At 39.8% G+C, this 17,250-nt stretch overlaps 1 protein-coding gene and 3 pseudogenes across 4 annotated transcripts; 1 reads left to right on the forward strand and 3 right to left on the reverse strand.

Annotated features, from left to right (window-relative positions):
- Positions 1–152: 152 nt before the first annotated feature.
- Positions 153–4,517, reverse strand: AT2G07420 (annotated as a pseudogene; the record flags this gene model as incomplete). The annotated part of the gene is made up of 1 exon: positions 153–4,517.
- Positions 4,518–5,152: 635 nt separating this feature from the next.
- Positions 5,153–6,416, reverse strand: AT2G07430 (annotated as a pseudogene; the record flags this gene model as incomplete). The annotated part of the gene is made up of 1 exon: positions 5,153–6,416.
- A 3,089-nt stretch (positions 6,417–9,505) lies between these two features.
- AT2G07440 (two-component responsive regulator-related / response regulator protein-like protein) lies at positions 9,506–10,435 on the reverse strand (the record flags this gene model as incomplete). Its single annotated transcript, NM_126713.1, has 3 exons — positions 9,506–9,821; positions 9,954–10,024; positions 10,412–10,435. The coding sequence occupies 3 exons, from the start codon at positions 10,433–10,435 to the stop codon at positions 9,506–9,508; spliced, it is 411 nt and encodes a 136-aa protein (NP_178754.1).
- A 3,580-nt stretch (positions 10,436–14,015) lies between these two features.
- On the forward strand, positions 14,016–16,780 carry AT2G07450 (annotated as a pseudogene; the record flags this gene model as incomplete). The annotated part of the gene is made up of 1 exon: positions 14,016–16,780.
- Positions 16,781–17,250: the final 470 nt, after the last annotated feature.

Genomic DNA, 17,250 nt, shown 5'->3' on the forward strand with positions numbered 1-17,250 from the left:
CTCATTGTCATGTTGTACGGATGGGCTTCTCTTCGTCCGTACGGTCGTCTAGGTTAACTTGCGGAAGGGGTTTCCTTCATTAGGTTCAATACTCCCCCTCAAGCTTAACCGGAGATGAGTCGAGATTAAGCTTGGAACCAAATTCAACCACCTCATTAAAAACCTTAGTGTAGAAAAACCTCTTGGGATAAAACTACACACAAGGGAAAAAGAGTATGGGATATTTGATAAGAGGATCATGGCCGGGTTAGATCAACTAGGCCAAGTTTGTTGTGAATATATTCACACACCTTGGTGCTCGCTCCTTTGGTGAAGACGTCGGCTAATTGTTCCTCACCCTCAGTGTAATGTGGTAGGATCACTCCGAGTTGTACTTGTTCTCGTACTTTGTGGCAATCTACTTCAATGTGCTTTGTTCTCTCGTGAAACACCGAGTTGGAGGCAATGTGAATCGCAGCTTGATTGTCGCAATGCATTGGAATGGGGTTTGGTGTATCAGTGCCAAAGTCTTTAAGGAGAGCTTTCAACCACATGAGTTCAGTAGTGAGCTTTCTCATGGCTCTATATTCGGCTTCAACACTTGAGAGAGACACTACTTTTTGTTTCTTGCTTCTTCATGTTACTAGGTTTCCTCCAATGAAGGTGCAATAGCCCGTTGTAGATCGCCTATCTTGTTGATGTCAGGCATAATCCGCATCACAATATCCAACAATCTCCGTGTTTCTATTGCATCCCATCCAAATGCCTTGACCCGGAGCTCCTTTGAGATATTTGAGAATGCGATTCACCATGTTCCAATGATGTATTGTGGGAGCTTGCATGTGTTGAGTTACTACATTAACAACAAAACAAATGCCAGGTCAGGTTATGGTTAAGTAGATAAGTTTACCAACAAGTCTTCTATATCTCGTAGCATCTTCAAATGGTTTGTTATCATGCTCCCCCTTTCGTTTGGCCTTGTAATCGTCCTCTAGTGGAGTCTTGGCCGGTTTTACCCCGAGTTTACCTACTTGGGCAAGAAGATCAAGTGTATATTTCCTTTGGGATAAGAAGAGACCTTCCTTTGATCTACAAACTTCTATCCCAAGGAAATATTTTAACTCACCAAGGTCTTTAATATCAAAAACACTTTTAAGAAAAGTTTTTGTATCTTGAATACCTACCTTGTCATTCCCGGAGATGATAATATCATCTACATATACGAGAATGACTACTATACCTTTTTGGCTTGGTAAAGTGAAGAGAGTGTTATCGGCTTCAGACCTTTTGAACCCTCTTCCCATCAATGTGGTGCTGAGTTTGTGGTACCACGCTCTCGGAGATTGCTTTAAACCGTAGATGGCTTTCTTAAGCTTAAAGACTTTATTGGGAGCATTAATGTCTTCTAGACCCGGTGGTGGCTTCATGTACACTTTTTCTTCGAGTTCTCCTTGAAGAAACGCATTTTTAACATCCATTTGCCAAAGATCCCACTCGAGATTGGTCGTCAAGGAGAGTACTACTCGGACTGTATGTAACTTTGCGACCGGAGCAAACGTATCTAGATAGTCCTCCCCATACGTTTGAGTAAATCCTCTTGCCACAAGTCTTGCCTTGTATCTTTCAATCTCCCCGTCACTCTTATATTTAATGGCGAAGACCCACTTCGAGGTGACAACTTTCTTACCTCTAGGAAGCTCATCTTCATCCCATGTATGGTTGTTCTCCATTGCTTGTTTCTCGGCTGCAATAGCGTCCCTCCATACTTGATGAGTTATAGCTTCTTCATAAGTTTGAGGGATCCAATGTTGGTCTACTTTTCCAAAAAAGACTTGATGTTCTTCGGGTAGATGAGCTAGGGTGCACACAACTTGAATTGGGTGTTCCACGACATTGTCAAAGTAGACTTGGTTGTTGTAGTAGACTCTCTTGTCTTTAAGATGTTCACTTCTTCTTGGTATTCTCGGTTCTTCTCGAGAGTTAGAGTCTTCTTCTTGGTTATTAGTATGACCATTGTCATCGTTAAGTAAGCTTGTATCCTTCTCTTGAACCTTAGAACTCTCCGTTTCTTCAAGAGTAATTAGTTCTTGTTCTTTTCCTTGTTTTTCTTCTTCTTCTTCTTCTTCTTCTTCTTCTTCTTCCATGTTCTCTGGTTGTGTGATAGTCTCCGGATTTGAGGTTCTTGGTGTTGTTTGAGTCTGAATATTACTTACACCAAGTCTTTCAAGGATGATCCGGAGATTTGTAGCTCTATCCGAGGGAGAGTCAGTAAGATCTTGAATATCTTCCCAATTCTTCTTATCATAGTAGCTTTTAGACTCGAGAAACTTCACATCTCTAGAGATAAGAACTTTTCTTGTTTCTAGTACATAACATTTATACCCCTTTTGATTAATAGAGTAACCAATGAACATGCCTTTTGTACTTTTTGGTTGTAGCTTGTTCCTTTGTTCTCCTGAAATAAGAACAAAGCACACACACCCAAATACTCGTAAGTGATTGATAAACGGTTTAACTTTATTAAGCACTTCAAAGGGAGAAGAGTCTAGTAAGATCTTAGTTGGTGTTTGGTTGATTAAGTAACACGCTGAGACCACCCCATCAATCCAAAAATGTTTTGGAACATTTGTATGGAACATCATGACTCGTCTGACCTCCATAAGGTGCCTATTCTTTCTTTCAGCTACTCCATTTTGTTGTGGTGTGTATGGGCAGCTTGTTTGATGGATTATTCCATGTTTGTTTAGATGTTGTTTAAAGGCATGACTTGTGTATTCCCCTCTGTTATCTGACCTTAAGATTTTTATCTTAGCATCATAATGATTAGTCACATAAGTTTGAAAGTTAGTAAAAGCTTCTAGGACTCTATCTTTAGAAGGTAATAACGTAAACCAAGTGAACTTCGATTTTTCATCAATGAAGGTTACAAAATACTTATGATTTTCTCTAGATAAGCAAGGTGATGTCCACACATCCGAGTGAATAAGATCAAAACATTTCTCATAGATAGTGCTAGATTTGGGAAACACGGATTTGCAATGTTTACCAAGAATACATGCTTCACATTCATCATTTTTAAAAGAAGTACTTGGCAACAAAAGTTTTAAAGCGCGAGAGTGAGGATGACCTAGTCTAGCATGCCAACTTTCACTATTCGCATTACCAAGAATGGAACTAAAATGAGAAGATAAGGGAACGGATGGCTTTGTGTCTTCAAGAACATAAAGTCCATCCTTTGTAACTCCTTGACCAAGCACTCTACTAGTCTCAATATCCTGAAAATGAACCTCATTAGGACCAAAGATAGCATAACAATTTAAATCGGTTGTAGCTTTCTTAACGGATAGTAAGTTAGAGGTGAATGTAGGCATATAGAAAGCTTTAGAGCTTTTATCAAACAAATCTAGATCACCTACTCCTTTAACCGGAATTCTATCACCATTAGCGATTACTACATTTCCTAAAGCCGGTTCAATATTACTTATTAACTTCGAATCACTAATCATATGATGAGAAGCTCCCGAGTCAATAATAAGAGGCTTTAAAGAGCTAAGGGCATGATAAGATTTACCGGAGGACTCCTTTAGAGCCTTAATGAGAGCTTTGAGGTCGGAACGCCTCACTAGGTCAGAGGAAGCTGCCATTGCTGCCCCATTACCTCCCAAGTGTTGGTTTGATGTTCCGGATTGCTCTTGAGTTCCAAAGTTCTCTCCGGTTACTTGATTCGCTCTTGGTTCTCTCCTTCCGGGTCTTAGGTGAGGGTGAAGTGTCCAACATTTCTCCTTTGTGTGACCGCTTCTCTTGCAATGTTCACACCATAGAGCCTTTTTGTTGTTGTCATACTTGTAATTCCCTCGGTTAGCTGTAGCGAGATCACTTAGATTGACTCAAGCTAGCTCTCCTTTGTTCCCAAATAACCCGAGTGAACCTTGTTCCTTTTGGATTTGAGAGCATACTTCCTCAAGATTTGGGAGCTTGTCAGCTCGAAGGAGGTGTTTGATGAGATCATTGTAGGTAGAGCTCAAAGTAAGGAGAAGACCAAACACTTTATCTTGTTCTCTCCTTTCGATTAGGACCTTTGGATCTAGAGTGTTAGGTCTCAACATCTCAAGTTCAGCCCAAAGAGACCTAAACTTTCCAAAGTGTTGAGTGAACTCCATGTCTCCTTGAGAAAGATCGTTGATGGCTTTCTTTACTTCGAACACTCGACTTAAGTTGGACTGGTTTCCAAACACATTGAAGAGAGTTTCCCATAGCTCCTTGGCGGTCTCACAATATGAGTAAGCTTCAAGAAGGGAAGCCTCAAGCGAGTTTTGGAGTAGAGCTAAGACTGATTGGTCCTCTTGGAACCATTTTTCTTCACCGACATGAACTATCTCCATGCCTTCTCTTATGGTCGCCTCGGATGGTGCTTCACTCGTTAAGATGTGAGCCCAAAGTCCTCGGCTGCACAAGGTTGTCTTCGTGGTTCTTGCCCACAGAAGGTAGTTCACTCCTTTGAGTGTAACCGGAACAAACAAAGCTTTAGTGTTCTCCATGGTTTAGATCTGAACGGACCGGAGGATAAAGCTTTTAACCGAAGAGTAAAAGGACTCGTTTTATTGAAGAGGAAGAAGAATAAGAATGATGTAGAGTAGAATGAGTATATGGAGCTTTATGGCTCTGATACCATGTAAGAATATGGAGCTTTAGGTTGCGAGAATGGGACTCTTGATTAAGAGGGTTGAGAGTGAGAAATGAACATAAGGAAGAGATAGTATTGCGGAAATAGAAGAGAGATTGTGAGAAAAGAGATTTTCTCTATTTCTTGATTAAAAACATACATACGATACAAGCTATATATGGACATTAGGTAAGTAAAGATCTCCTAAGAATATGCTAAACACGTCGCACTCTATACAAGACCACATCGTGTAGACAAATCACTATCGTACTAAAGAAAGAGACATGACCTAACGTTTGGTTTGCTTTAAACACATGTGATCTTCTTTTGACGTGGGCGCTTAAGCTTCAACGGCTACATGAGGAGTCTTCTAGGTCTTCTAGAAGAGCTTAAGGTGAAGAAGAGTTTATGTGGGCTTCTCTCATTGTGATGTTGTACGGATGGGCTTCTCTTCGTCCGTACGGTCGTCTAGGTTAACTTGCGGAAGGGGTTTCCTTCATTAGGTTCAATAATAGGATGAGCATGTGCATATTCTTTTGGATTCTAAATTGATTTTCCTGGAAGTTGGCTTGACTGTTTCTGAGCGGAAGTAGATGCAAAAACTCCCTCCAGGTATGTGACTTTGGAATTCAGTGTCTCCACCTTGACATTTAGATCATTGTAGCTACAGTCCACCTTCCATGGAGCCAGATGCTTGTCCTTGGAGTAGATGTTGTAGCATTTGTTTCATATCAGCGTTGGGAGCAGCAGGACCTTTGTGTTGCTGAGGTGCAAACCCAGGTGGTGTTTGCTGCTGGTAGTTCCCCCGAAATTGCTGCATTGGATCGAAACCTTGGTTGTAGGGAACAAAAGGTTTGTTCTGACCTTGTTGTTGATGATGTGGAGGATACACCTGATCCTGTAGATTAGCAACATTGGTGCTGCGGTAGGAGAGGTTTGGGTTATTAGTCTTGAAGTTGTTGTACCCTTTGTAGCCACCTTGATTGTTGATGTATTTAACTTCTTCTAACTGGTTCCCCTCCCCATCTTGGACTTGATACTGCTCGTCATCAACAAGGAAGTGCACATGCTTCTACTGGCTAAGAAGAATCTTGTCCAGCTTGTCATTCAGCGCTTTAATCTCCTTCTTATGTATGTCATCCGAGTCAGCTGTTCTTCTGATGGTCCTGTCTTAGTTCTCGTTGTAATTTTCATCTGACTGAGCTAGGTTCTCAACCAATTTCCAGCCTTCTTCAACATCTTTATTCTGGAAATTTCCATTGCTGGCGGTATCTAGAAGCATTTTTATCCGTGGTAGAACACCTCTGTATAGAGTGCTGAGCAGAGAGGCTTTCTTGAAGTCATGATGAGGACATTGGTTAATGTAACCCATGAAACGCTCCAATGCTTCACAGAAGCTTTCACCAGTCTTCTGTGAAAAACCAGAGATCTCATTTTTGAGTCTATCAAATTCCTCTAAGTGGTCGAGTGGGTCTTCCATAGGCAGACCATGGAACTTGTTCCTCTGAAACATCGAGATGAGACAACTCTTAATCTCGAAGTTGTTATTCTGGATTGCAGGAGGTGCAATTCCTTTCCTCTGACGGTGATCTCGTGGTGTATCTCTGGCACCAATGTTTGTAGGGCCATTTTGTTGATTTTGTTCATCAGCCATTTTTAGTGGTTGTTGGGGTACAAGGTTGACCATGTTTCTCCTTTTTCTTAGTTCGAGAGCTATGTGGTCGATGTTATCGTTGTAAAGGAGGTTCTGGTTGCCGGTTGATCGAGTTTGCATACAGCAGCAGAGTGGTACCTGGATCATGAAGACAACAAGAAAAACACACAGTTAGTACCGGGAAATGAAAATTGAAAAAGAATTTGATCTACGCAAATCTGAAATCTTAAATGTAACAAACAAACACTCAATTGGCAACGGCGCCAAATTGATAATAGGTTTTTAGTCAATTATCCTAAATCACTATCATGTCATTGTAGTAATGAAGGTTTTCAATCCAAATGGGTGTGATGCTAACAATCTAGATGCAATCAGAGTTCATAGAGTCAAGCCAAGCAATAGCAGGTTTTTAGTTTCAAACAGTTCTAGGTGAACATGCAGGAAACAGAAATTCAAGAAAAACAGTAAACACTCGACCAACACAGCTTGTTATCAACTACATGGTGTGGACGAGTGACAGGTCGAGTAAACAGTAAAGACAGTGGTAAAGATACTCGACTGCACAGTCTGTTGCCAGACAACTGCGTGGTCGAGTATCACAGTGATAACAGGCGAAAAATGCAAAACCCAAACAATAGCCAACAAGATGTAGTAAACAATAGTAGAGTAAACAATGAAATCAATTAGATGAGGAATTCCCGAGGATGGGGTAATTGAGTAGTTTCGTTTCCTCAGTTTACAGGTGATTGACATGCTCAATAAACTATCCTAGACAACAAGTTCGATAACCAAATCTAAGTGCCACCGCAACAGAGATCCTCAAGTTAAGCTAGTCTAAGACTCAATCACCATTGACGAGAACTAACCTAACAGGCATTACAAATCAACAAGTTAAAGCCAAAACGCTCCCTGTAACCAATACCTTGGTACAAAGCCACAAATCTCTGGAATTAGTGGTTCATATATTTCATCGAACACCTTTTGGGTACGGAAATGTCTAGGCTCAAATTCCAGTTTATCTGAAAGCAATAGGCATTAAGAACAACTAATCCAGAAGGGATCTATAAATCCAACTCAACCATCTAGTATACTGGGGATTCTAAACTACTCTAACCCGTCCTTAGAAACCTAGTCACTACTCAAACATCATTGCAGAAAACATAAACGATGACAATAATGAAAACATGATAGCAACAAAGTAATTGCAAGATGATAACAGGATGATCACAACTTAGTAAACGCAATGAAAAGCAAATACTCAATAGATTAAGAGAAATCCGGATTCCAAAATGTCAAGAACTTAAACTGTCTACGGAATAAAAACTTGTTCTCGGAAATGTAAAGTACATGCTACTTATAGCGAAATATTCCGAAATCCTAATACTCAAAACGACATCGTATTGGGACGGATTAAGAACGGTACTCGACCCAGGTGGTCGAGTAGTGGGTCGAGTGACAAGTCGGAGTCTTCTTCTCTTTCTCATGCTCGAATGTCTGGTTGAGTGCGGAATCGAGAAGAATCTAAAGCGATGATGCTTTCTACTCGACCAGGGGGTCGAGTGGTGAACCAGAGTGTTGCGGTCGAGGGACTAGCTACGGAGGTCATGACCGAGTACTTCAAGAATGCTAGGATGACGGTACTCGAGCTCGTGGTCGAGTATGGTGATTTGATCAGGTACACTTCTTCCAATTAGCTCATCAGCAGCTCCAAATCACCTGAAAACAACACAACTATGCAATATGCATGCAAAACTGTCCTAAACATGCAAAGTGATGACAAATGATGAGAAATGGTATAAAGCAGTGGTGATAATATGATAAAGTGATGACAAAGGGATATTCAAAACGAGTAAAATGCACACTTATCAATAACCTCTGTCCCTTCCATTACTTCTGCAAAATCATCATCTAAAATTTTGAAATCCTTATAAAATTTTGTAGTCCCATTGTAGCCATTACCACTCTCTTTTGCACATGAGTATTTGAAATCCTTAATTCGAAAACTATATATTTTACTTGTATACCCCAACCGAAATCTAATTTCTATTCGATCCACACCCGACCCATCTCTCCCAAACGGATATTTCTTTAGATATTCCAAGTTTCAACATTTTTCTCTTCAATTTTTGAATCTTTTCGATTTCTCAAACTCTCTCTCTCTCTCTCTCTCTCTCTCTCTCTCTCTCTCTCTCTCTCTCTCTCTCTCTCTCTCTCTCTCTCTCTCTCTCTCTCTCTCTCTCTCTCTCTCTCTCTCTCTCTCTCTCTCTCTCTCTCTCTCTCTCTCTCTCTCTCTCTCTCTCTCTCTCTCTCTCTCTCTCTCTCTCTCTCCCCGTGCGTTCTCTTCTCCTTCTCAACATCCAATAACCCTAATCTCTTTTCTCAGAATCTTATTGTTCTCCTACTTCCAACCCTAACTGCAACTGACCCCCATGCCACCTTTAAAGAAGAAAACTTGGTTAAAGAGGAAGAGATGAGTAGTAACGAATCCAATTGATGGAGGAACAAAAGCAACGACAGAGGAGCTGGCAACGAAGCAATCGATGGAGGAACAAATGCAACGACGGAGGAGCTGACAATGACGAAGGAGCCACCATTAGGGTTGTCATTGAGGTCTTAAAACCATGTGCTTTTTAATAATCGTGTTGACTCCACCTGCTGATTAATGAGATGATGATTTTCCGAGAAATAATCTCAGCTTTTGTGAAAGAAAAAAAAAAGAATCAAACCTAATTTTTGGTTTTCGAGTTGAACCATGTAAACTAGGTGATGTTCATTCTTAATGGGTCACAAATGCTAGATATAAGCCCTGATGTCTTTTTTAAATCGGGATAAACCGGTACGTTTGGGTCACTCAATTCACATGTTTTAGATGGTTATTTGTGGTTTTCTATCCGGTTTTATCTGGATCAATATGTTTGTTGACGGTACTACTCTCAAGCCAATATCTCATAAACACAAATCAAGAACTCAAACAAACCATAAGAAAACTCAGTAGATTGTTTTATTTACTCTTGAAAAAGAAACATAAACAAAATTGGGAATTTACTTTTCACATAATGAACCAATAGCAAGTAAAAAACATTACCATCATCATCTACATATATCTCCCCATCTTAATTCTCTATAGCAACCCTGCATTTATCAGAAGAAGCATTCCTACAAAGAACCTATAAAAACTTGTGTAGAGAATCAAAAATGAAAGTAAAAGGTCAGACCGAGGTTGTGATATCATTGTATTTAGGACGTGGTCGATCCGTAGATATCACTTCTTCCATTGCTTTTCTCTTATTACTACTCAACATTGGTTCAAGTTGTTCCGATTCAACTTCTTGGTGGAGAGGCAAAATGTCAATCACTAATGACTCTTCTTCTATCTCCGGTTTAGAAACCACAATCTCTTCTATGGCAACTGGTTTCTCACTTTCTTTCTTTAACTTTGTTTTCATCATATGAGGTTTCAACTTGGTATGATCAACTAACTTTACTGGTTTCAAGAAAAACTCTTCAGCTCCTTTTTCCAAACATCTGTTGGAAGAAACCACCACAAGTTTGTGCATAGTTCAAAGACTTATTCAAACCAAAGAATCAAATAATACCCACTTGCCAATTAAAAAATCAATAAGACTCATATTAATGTTAAATAAACAGAGCTCTTACCTGGAGATTCTTGTAGGAACGTTCTCAGATGACATTATAACTACATGTATACTTCTAAATGCTGCTGATTCCTATACACAACAATCATGTAAATTAATCAGAAGAAAATAAAACTGAAGGGTTTATGTTGGGCTTGTCCAAAAGCTGACCATAATAAAATGGACATCGACAGTCCATGATTTTTAATATTGAACTTATGAAGTATTCAACTTATGTTTTTAAAAAGTTCTTAATATTGAACTTATGAAGTATTGAAATTATGTCACGTGTCATTGTGTTAAACAATTAAAACTTAAGTATGAAGTTTTGAATAAATGTATTCATGATATCCATGTATTATTTTGGACTCATGGACAGCCCAATTTACTATGGTTCTTTTTGAATTTGGTGTAATTTGGGTCTGGTCCTATTTGGGCTTAGACCAACAATGTCCAAAAAATGGGGTTGTAATGGACAGCCCATTTGACATCCCTAGCCATCATCGACGAAGCAAAATCCAGCAATTGAGAGAGGAGGAGTTGAAGAACCAATCCTGACCATAAGTCCGGTTTTAGAGTCAGTGGAACAAGAGAAGTCTAACAAGAATGAGGAAGAAATTTCTGAGAAGGATGACGAAGAAGAGAGTGAATAAGAAGAGAGTGAAGAAGAAGAGAAAGAAGAAGAAGGGAATCGCGACGGAGGAGAGTCCTCCAATGATAACACTAGATTTTAACCTTTTTAAGCCCTTGTTTTTCATGCATTTAGCTTAGTTTCATGTCTCTTTTCATGCATTCTTAGTCTCTTTTCTTTCCTTTGCACATTTTGCATTGCATTGCATTGCATACTTGCATTTGGAGTGTTTTACAGGTGAATCAGGTACTTTTGGACTCGACTTGGAGGTTTCTAGCACAAGGGATAGACAAACTCGATTTCGTGGGATCAAAGGAAGGACTTGGAGTATACTCGGCTTTCTTACTCGGCTGGAGATCGAGTGGAGCACACAAGGGAGAAGCAAAGACGTTACTCGGCCAAGACACTCGGCTTAGACCCGAGTGATGCACTTGAGGAAGAAGGGAAGCTTCTCGACCAAGCCACTCGGCCTAGACCCGAGTGATGTGACCAAGAGGAAGCCACTCGACTTTTCTACTCGGCCAAGACCCGAGTGATGCAGCGCCGACATTCCCATTTTGTCTTTTCCAATTAGGGTATCCTAGGATTGCCTATAAACAGACCTCTTATGTTTTTGCCCAAAATATCTTTGCTTTTATCTACTGGATATTAGGGTTCTTATATTTCTTTTGCATTTTCTGGTTGTTGTGTTGAGAATTTGGATTTGATTTCTTCTGCAAACTTGTTTATCTTATTAAGATCTATCATTTTCTAAGTTTATAATGATTTATGAGTTTTATGAATTTTCTGGGTTTTGTTCTATGATGTTCTTCATTGTTCTTGAGTAGTCTTTTCAGATTTCTTGAGGATGAGTTAGGTTTAGGTGGATTCCTCTGTTCTTTAGCTAGATAAGTTTATAAATGCATAATTCCCTACTGTTTTAGGAGTTCTTAATGCTATTTTCTTTCTGATCAATTGAAAATTGATTTCAAACTTTCTCCACCTAACCAGTGCTTGATGAAATGTCTGAACCAACTAATTTCAGAGATTTGTAGATTCTAGCCCAAGACCTTGGATGTTTAGACTGCTTATTGACTTTAATAGATTGGGGTTTAAAGCCTGCTTTGTTAAGTTTCATCAATGAAAATTGAGATTAGGAAGTGATAAAGTTATGAGAGTCATTGTCACGAAAGTGGATTGATTTGGTTTTGAATCTATTGTCTAGGGATAGCTTGATTGAGTTTGTTAGTTAGCTAATGGATTGAGGAGTCCACTAAGACCAATTACCCCATTCTTAAGAGCTCTGTTTCGTTTTATTGTGCAAAACTCGTGTTTTTAGTACTCTGTTCGTCTCGTGCAAAATTGGTGTTTTTAGTATTGTACTCGACCTGTTTAGTTGTTTGCTCGACCGAGTGCTTGACTTAGTGATTAGTTTACTTTCTGCTCTTGCTATTTGAGTTCTTTATTTTCTGCTTAGTATAGTTCTGTTTCTGAATTTGATTTGCATGTTAACCTGTTGCTTAGGTTTAGTAGAAACACACCAAACCTATTCACTCTTGGCTTAACTTAGTATTCTCTGATCACATCTTGATTGATAGCAATTACACCCATTTGGATTGACACCTTAAATGATGCAATGACATAAGATGCATTTAGGGAATTAACACACCGAAAACCCTTGTATCAATTTGGCGACGTTGTCGGGGATTGATAGTAGGATTTTTCACATGTGTTTAAATCCAGATGATCAATTCCCTAACACTATCATGTCATTGTAGTATTTAGGGTGTTAATCCAATTAGGTGAGTTTGCTATCAATCAAGATGCAATCAGCATGTACTAAGTCAAGCCAAGTCTAGATGAGGTGAGTTATCTAACAACCTAAGTGATCATGAAAGAAACTAACTATACTAAGCAGAAATTAAAGAACATGAGTGATAAAAGCAAGAAGTAAACTACACACCAAGAACTCTCAATGCATAAACTTAAAAAATGAACTAAGTAGAGGAAAGTAAAGATGCTCGACCGAGTATGAACATGCAGAGAGTAAACAGGTCGAGTAACAAAGTCGAGCAGAATAACAAAGCAGAGCGATCAGATAAACTAAACTGAACGAGCAGAAGAGTAAATAACACGAAACTCAATAAATCTAAGCGCAACAGAGCTCTTAAGAATGGGGTAATTGGTTCTAATAGACTCCTCAATCCATTTAGCTAACTAACAAACTCAATCAAGCTATCCCTAGATAATAGATTCTGAACCAAATCAATCCACTTTCGTGACAATGATTCTCATAACTCTACCACTTCCTAATCTCAATTTTCATTGATGAAACATAGTAAAGCTGGCTTTAAACACCAATCTATTAAAGTCAATAAGCAGTCTAAACATCCAATGTCTTGGGTTAGAATCTACAAATCTCTGAAATTAGTTGGTTCAGACATTTCATCAAACACTTATTAGGTGGAGAAAGTCTGAAATCAATTTTCAATTGATCAGAAAGAAAATAGCATTAAGAACTCCTAAAACAGAAGGGAATCATGTATTTATAAACTTAGCTAGCTAAAGAACAGAGGAATCCACCTAAACCTAACCCATCCTCAAGAACTCGGAAGAACACTACTCATGAATAGTGAAGAACATCATACAAAACCCAGAAAATCATAAAACCCAAAAATCATTATAAACTTAGTATGCAATAGATCTAAGCAAGATAAACAACTTTGTAGAAAAAAATTATTGTAAAAACTTAAAGATTCAACAGGAAATTAAAGGAACATATTTAGGGTTTTCACAAAAGAGGCTAGAACAAAAGGAATAAAAGAGGAATATCCATTAGGTAAAGGGAAGGGGTCTATTTATAGCAAATACTAGGTTGTTCTAATTCGCTAGACGACAAAATAGAGAGGCGGTTTGGTCCCACTCGACCTAAGGTCGAGTGGTTTGGTCGAGCTGGTGCAAATCTTCAATATTCATATTTTCTTCACTTACTCGACACGCAGGTCGAGTATAAAGGCCGAGTACAACACAAATCTTCAAAAATGGCTCCTCCTGCACATTCTGTTGTAATTGTTGCAGTGCCGAAACTTCTGATGCACCACTCGACCTTATCCCGTGCGTAGATCTCGAGCATAGCTTCATTTCTTCGCGTGGCATCTTTTTGGTTTGAATTAGTATTCTCTGATCACATCCTGATTGATAGCAATTACACCCATTTGGATTGACACCTTAAATGCTGCAATGACATAAGATGCATTTAGGGAATTGACACACCGAAAAACCCTTGTATCAATTTGGTACCGTTGCCATTTGGGTGTTTTTCTTGTTACATTTAGGATTTCTGAGTTATTAAGATCAAGTTCTATTTCTTTCTTTCTGGTTACTCACTTGGTTCTTCATTTGCTTGTTTTTGTCTTGCAGGTACTCATACTCGACTAGCACATCGAGTACATCAACCGAGTAAGATCAAAACGTATGCAAACTCGTTCTCAAGGTTCTAGCAATCTCCTGTGGTATAGAGACGACATCAACAGGGTTCAGCGTGAACTTAGAGAACAACAAGCCACTTCAAACCCGGTAGTAATGGCTAATGAGACAAATGCTAATGAGTTGCCAGAGCAACATTGGTGCTGGTGATGCACCTAGAAACCACCATCAGAGAGCTGGTATTGTCCCACCTCCTATTCAGAACAACAACTTCAAGATCAAGAGTGATCTTATCTCCATGATTCAAGGCAACAAGTTTCATGGACTACCAATGGAGGACCCATTGGATCATCTTGATAACTTTGATAGACTCTGTAGTCTCACCAAGATTAATGGAGTTAGTGAGGAAAGCTTCAAGCTCAGGTTATTCCCTTTCTCACTTGGAGATAAAGCTCATCTTTGGGAAAAGACTTTGCCTGTTAAATCTATAGACACTTGGGATGATTGCAAGAAGGCTTTCCTAGCCAAGTTCTTCTCTAACTCAAGAAAGGCTAGATTAAGGAGTGAGATTTCAGGATTCAATCAGAAGAATTCAGAATCATTCTCTGAAGCATGGGAGCGCTTCAAGGGCTACACCACCCAATGCCCGCACCACGGTTTCAAGAAAGCCTCCCTCCTCAGTACTCTATACTGAGGTGCTTGCCCAAGATTCGGATGCTCTTGGATACAGCTTCCAATGGTAACATCCTCAACAAGGATGTAGCTGAAGGTTGGGAACTTGTTGAAAACCTAGCACAATCTCATCGGAATTACAATGAGGACTATGATCGCACTAACAGAGGCAGTAGCGATTCTGAGGACAAGCACAAGAAGGAGATCAAAACTCTTAATGATAGGATTGACAAATTGGTGCTTGCTCAACAGAGAAATGTCTACTACATTACAGAAGAAGAGCTTACACAACTCCAAGATGGGGAAAATCTTACTATTGAGGAGGTGAGCTACCTACAGAATCAAGGTGGCTACAACAAGGGATTCAACAACTACAAACCACCTCATCCTAATCTCTCTTACAGAAGTAACAATGTGGCAAACCCACAAGATCAAGTCTACCCCCCACAGAACCAACCGACTCAAGCTAAACCCTTTGTACCCTACAACCAAGGCTACAACCAAAAGCAGAACTTTGGACCTCCAGGCTTCACCCAGCAACCACAACAACCTTCAGCACAAGACTCAGAGATGAAGACTCTACCTCAACAACTTGTGCAAGGACATGCTTCATGTTCCATGACCATGGATAAGAAGCTAGCTGAGCTCACCACTAGGATTGATTGCTCTTATAACGACTTGAACATAAAGATTGATGCACTTAACACTAGAGTCAAGAGCATGGAGGGACACATTGCTTCTACTTCAGCTCCTAAGCACCTTGGACAACTTCCTGGAAAAGCTGTTCAAAATCCAAAGGAGTATGCCCATGCTATCTCCACAGTTAATACTTCTGCCACTGAGGACAGTGGGATTCAAGAAGGGGAGGTTTTGAGACCAAGATCAAGACAGGAAATTGAACTCGACTTCTTTGCTCGGCTTGTCGAACGAGCACATGACCCTAGCAACCCAATCCATATTCCATCTCCCTATGTACCTAAACCAGCATTTCCAGAAAGGATTGCACAGATTGATGAAATGATCTTCCAGAAACACAAGATGATGTTCATCAAGTGTATCAAAGAGTTAGAAGAGAAAGTACCCTTGGTTGATACTCCCAAGGAAATGATTATGGAAAGACCCCAAGAAGCTCAGCAAATAGTTGAATTGAGTTTTGAGTGCAGTGCTATCATACAAAAGAAGGTGATACCAAAGAAGCTAGGTGATCCAGGTTCCTTCACTCTACCTTGTTCACTAGCACCCTTAGTGTTCAACAATAGTCTTTGTGATTTGGGAGCTTCGGTTAGTTTGATGTCTTTGTCTTTTGCAAAGAGATTGGGATTTAATAAGTTCAAGCCTACCAGCATTCATCTTATTCTAGCTGATAGATCAGTGAGAGTGCCTCATGGGATGCTATAAGACTTACCGGTAAAGATTGGATCAGTCGAGATTCCAACCGACTTTGTGGTTCTAAAGATGGATGAGGAACCAAAAGACCCTCTCATCCTTGGGAGACCATTTCTAGCAACTGCGTGCGCTCTTATCGACGTACAAATGGGTAAGATCGATTTGAACCTTGGTAAGAATCTCCATATGAATTTTGATATTGCTAAGAAGATGAAGAAGCCCACCATAGAAGGGCAGCTTTTCTTCAATGAAGAAGAAAATTTAGAAGTTGAGTTGTTGAGTGGGTTGGAAAATTATATTCCAAACTCCATTTCGACTCGCCACCTAGGAGAGACCAAGAGCCTCTTATGATAGAAGGGGAACCTAGCTCAGAGGTTGAGACTGAGAGGAACTATTTTGATGTTGGTCCTATTGCTAGAGAGCTTATGGAACTCAGAAAACAGTATGGAGCTCAAGGGGTAACCATTGAAAAGTTGGACCTCAAGATGGAAGAATTGAATTATGCTATCTTGAAGCTTAAGGAGATGATTAAGGGTTACCCCGGTCCTGAGATTGAGAAATATTTTGAGGAACCTGATTTGGGAGAAGAGGATTATACCACTGATGAAAAGGAGGCTTACTTTGAGGAAAGATCCAATGAATACCCTACACTCCAGCTATCTAGAGAGAATGCGGAGTATGATTCAGACTTTGAGGATTCAGCAAGTGAGGATGAGGACTTCTCAGTTCCTCTTCTCAATATCTTCTCTACATAAACATTGTGAGAGTCAAGCTTAGTGACTTTAAACAAGCTCACTTGGGAGGAAGTCCCATGACTATCCTTGTATATATTGCTTTCTTGTTATTTTTAATATTTTTGTTTAAGTGTTTTAGTAAAAAGACTTCTGAAAATTTTCAGGCCACACTCGACCGTACCACTCGGCTACAAACCGAGTGTAGGCTTCAATTGATCAAAGGCCCAAGACTGAACCATACTCGACCCAAAAAACTCGGCCCATGGTCGAGTATGGGCCTCACTGTTAAAAGGCCCAAGAAGATGCACCACTCGGCCTGAAGCCGAGTAAGAAGAAGCCCATCAGGCCCAACACTGTACTCGACACGCGCGTCGAGTATGTCGGCCGAGTTTACACGTGCGAGGTCAAGACAATTCATATTTAAATTTGAATTCGAATTCACTTGGCCCCACACATCAAATCCTGCTCCCCAAAGCCCATCAGAGATTCTT

The sequence above is a fragment of the Arabidopsis thaliana genome, chromosome 2 (genome assembly GCF_000001735.4).
Source record: "Arabidopsis thaliana chromosome 2, partial sequence".
NCBI lineage: Eukaryota > Viridiplantae > Streptophyta > Magnoliopsida > Brassicales > Brassicaceae > Arabidopsis > Arabidopsis thaliana.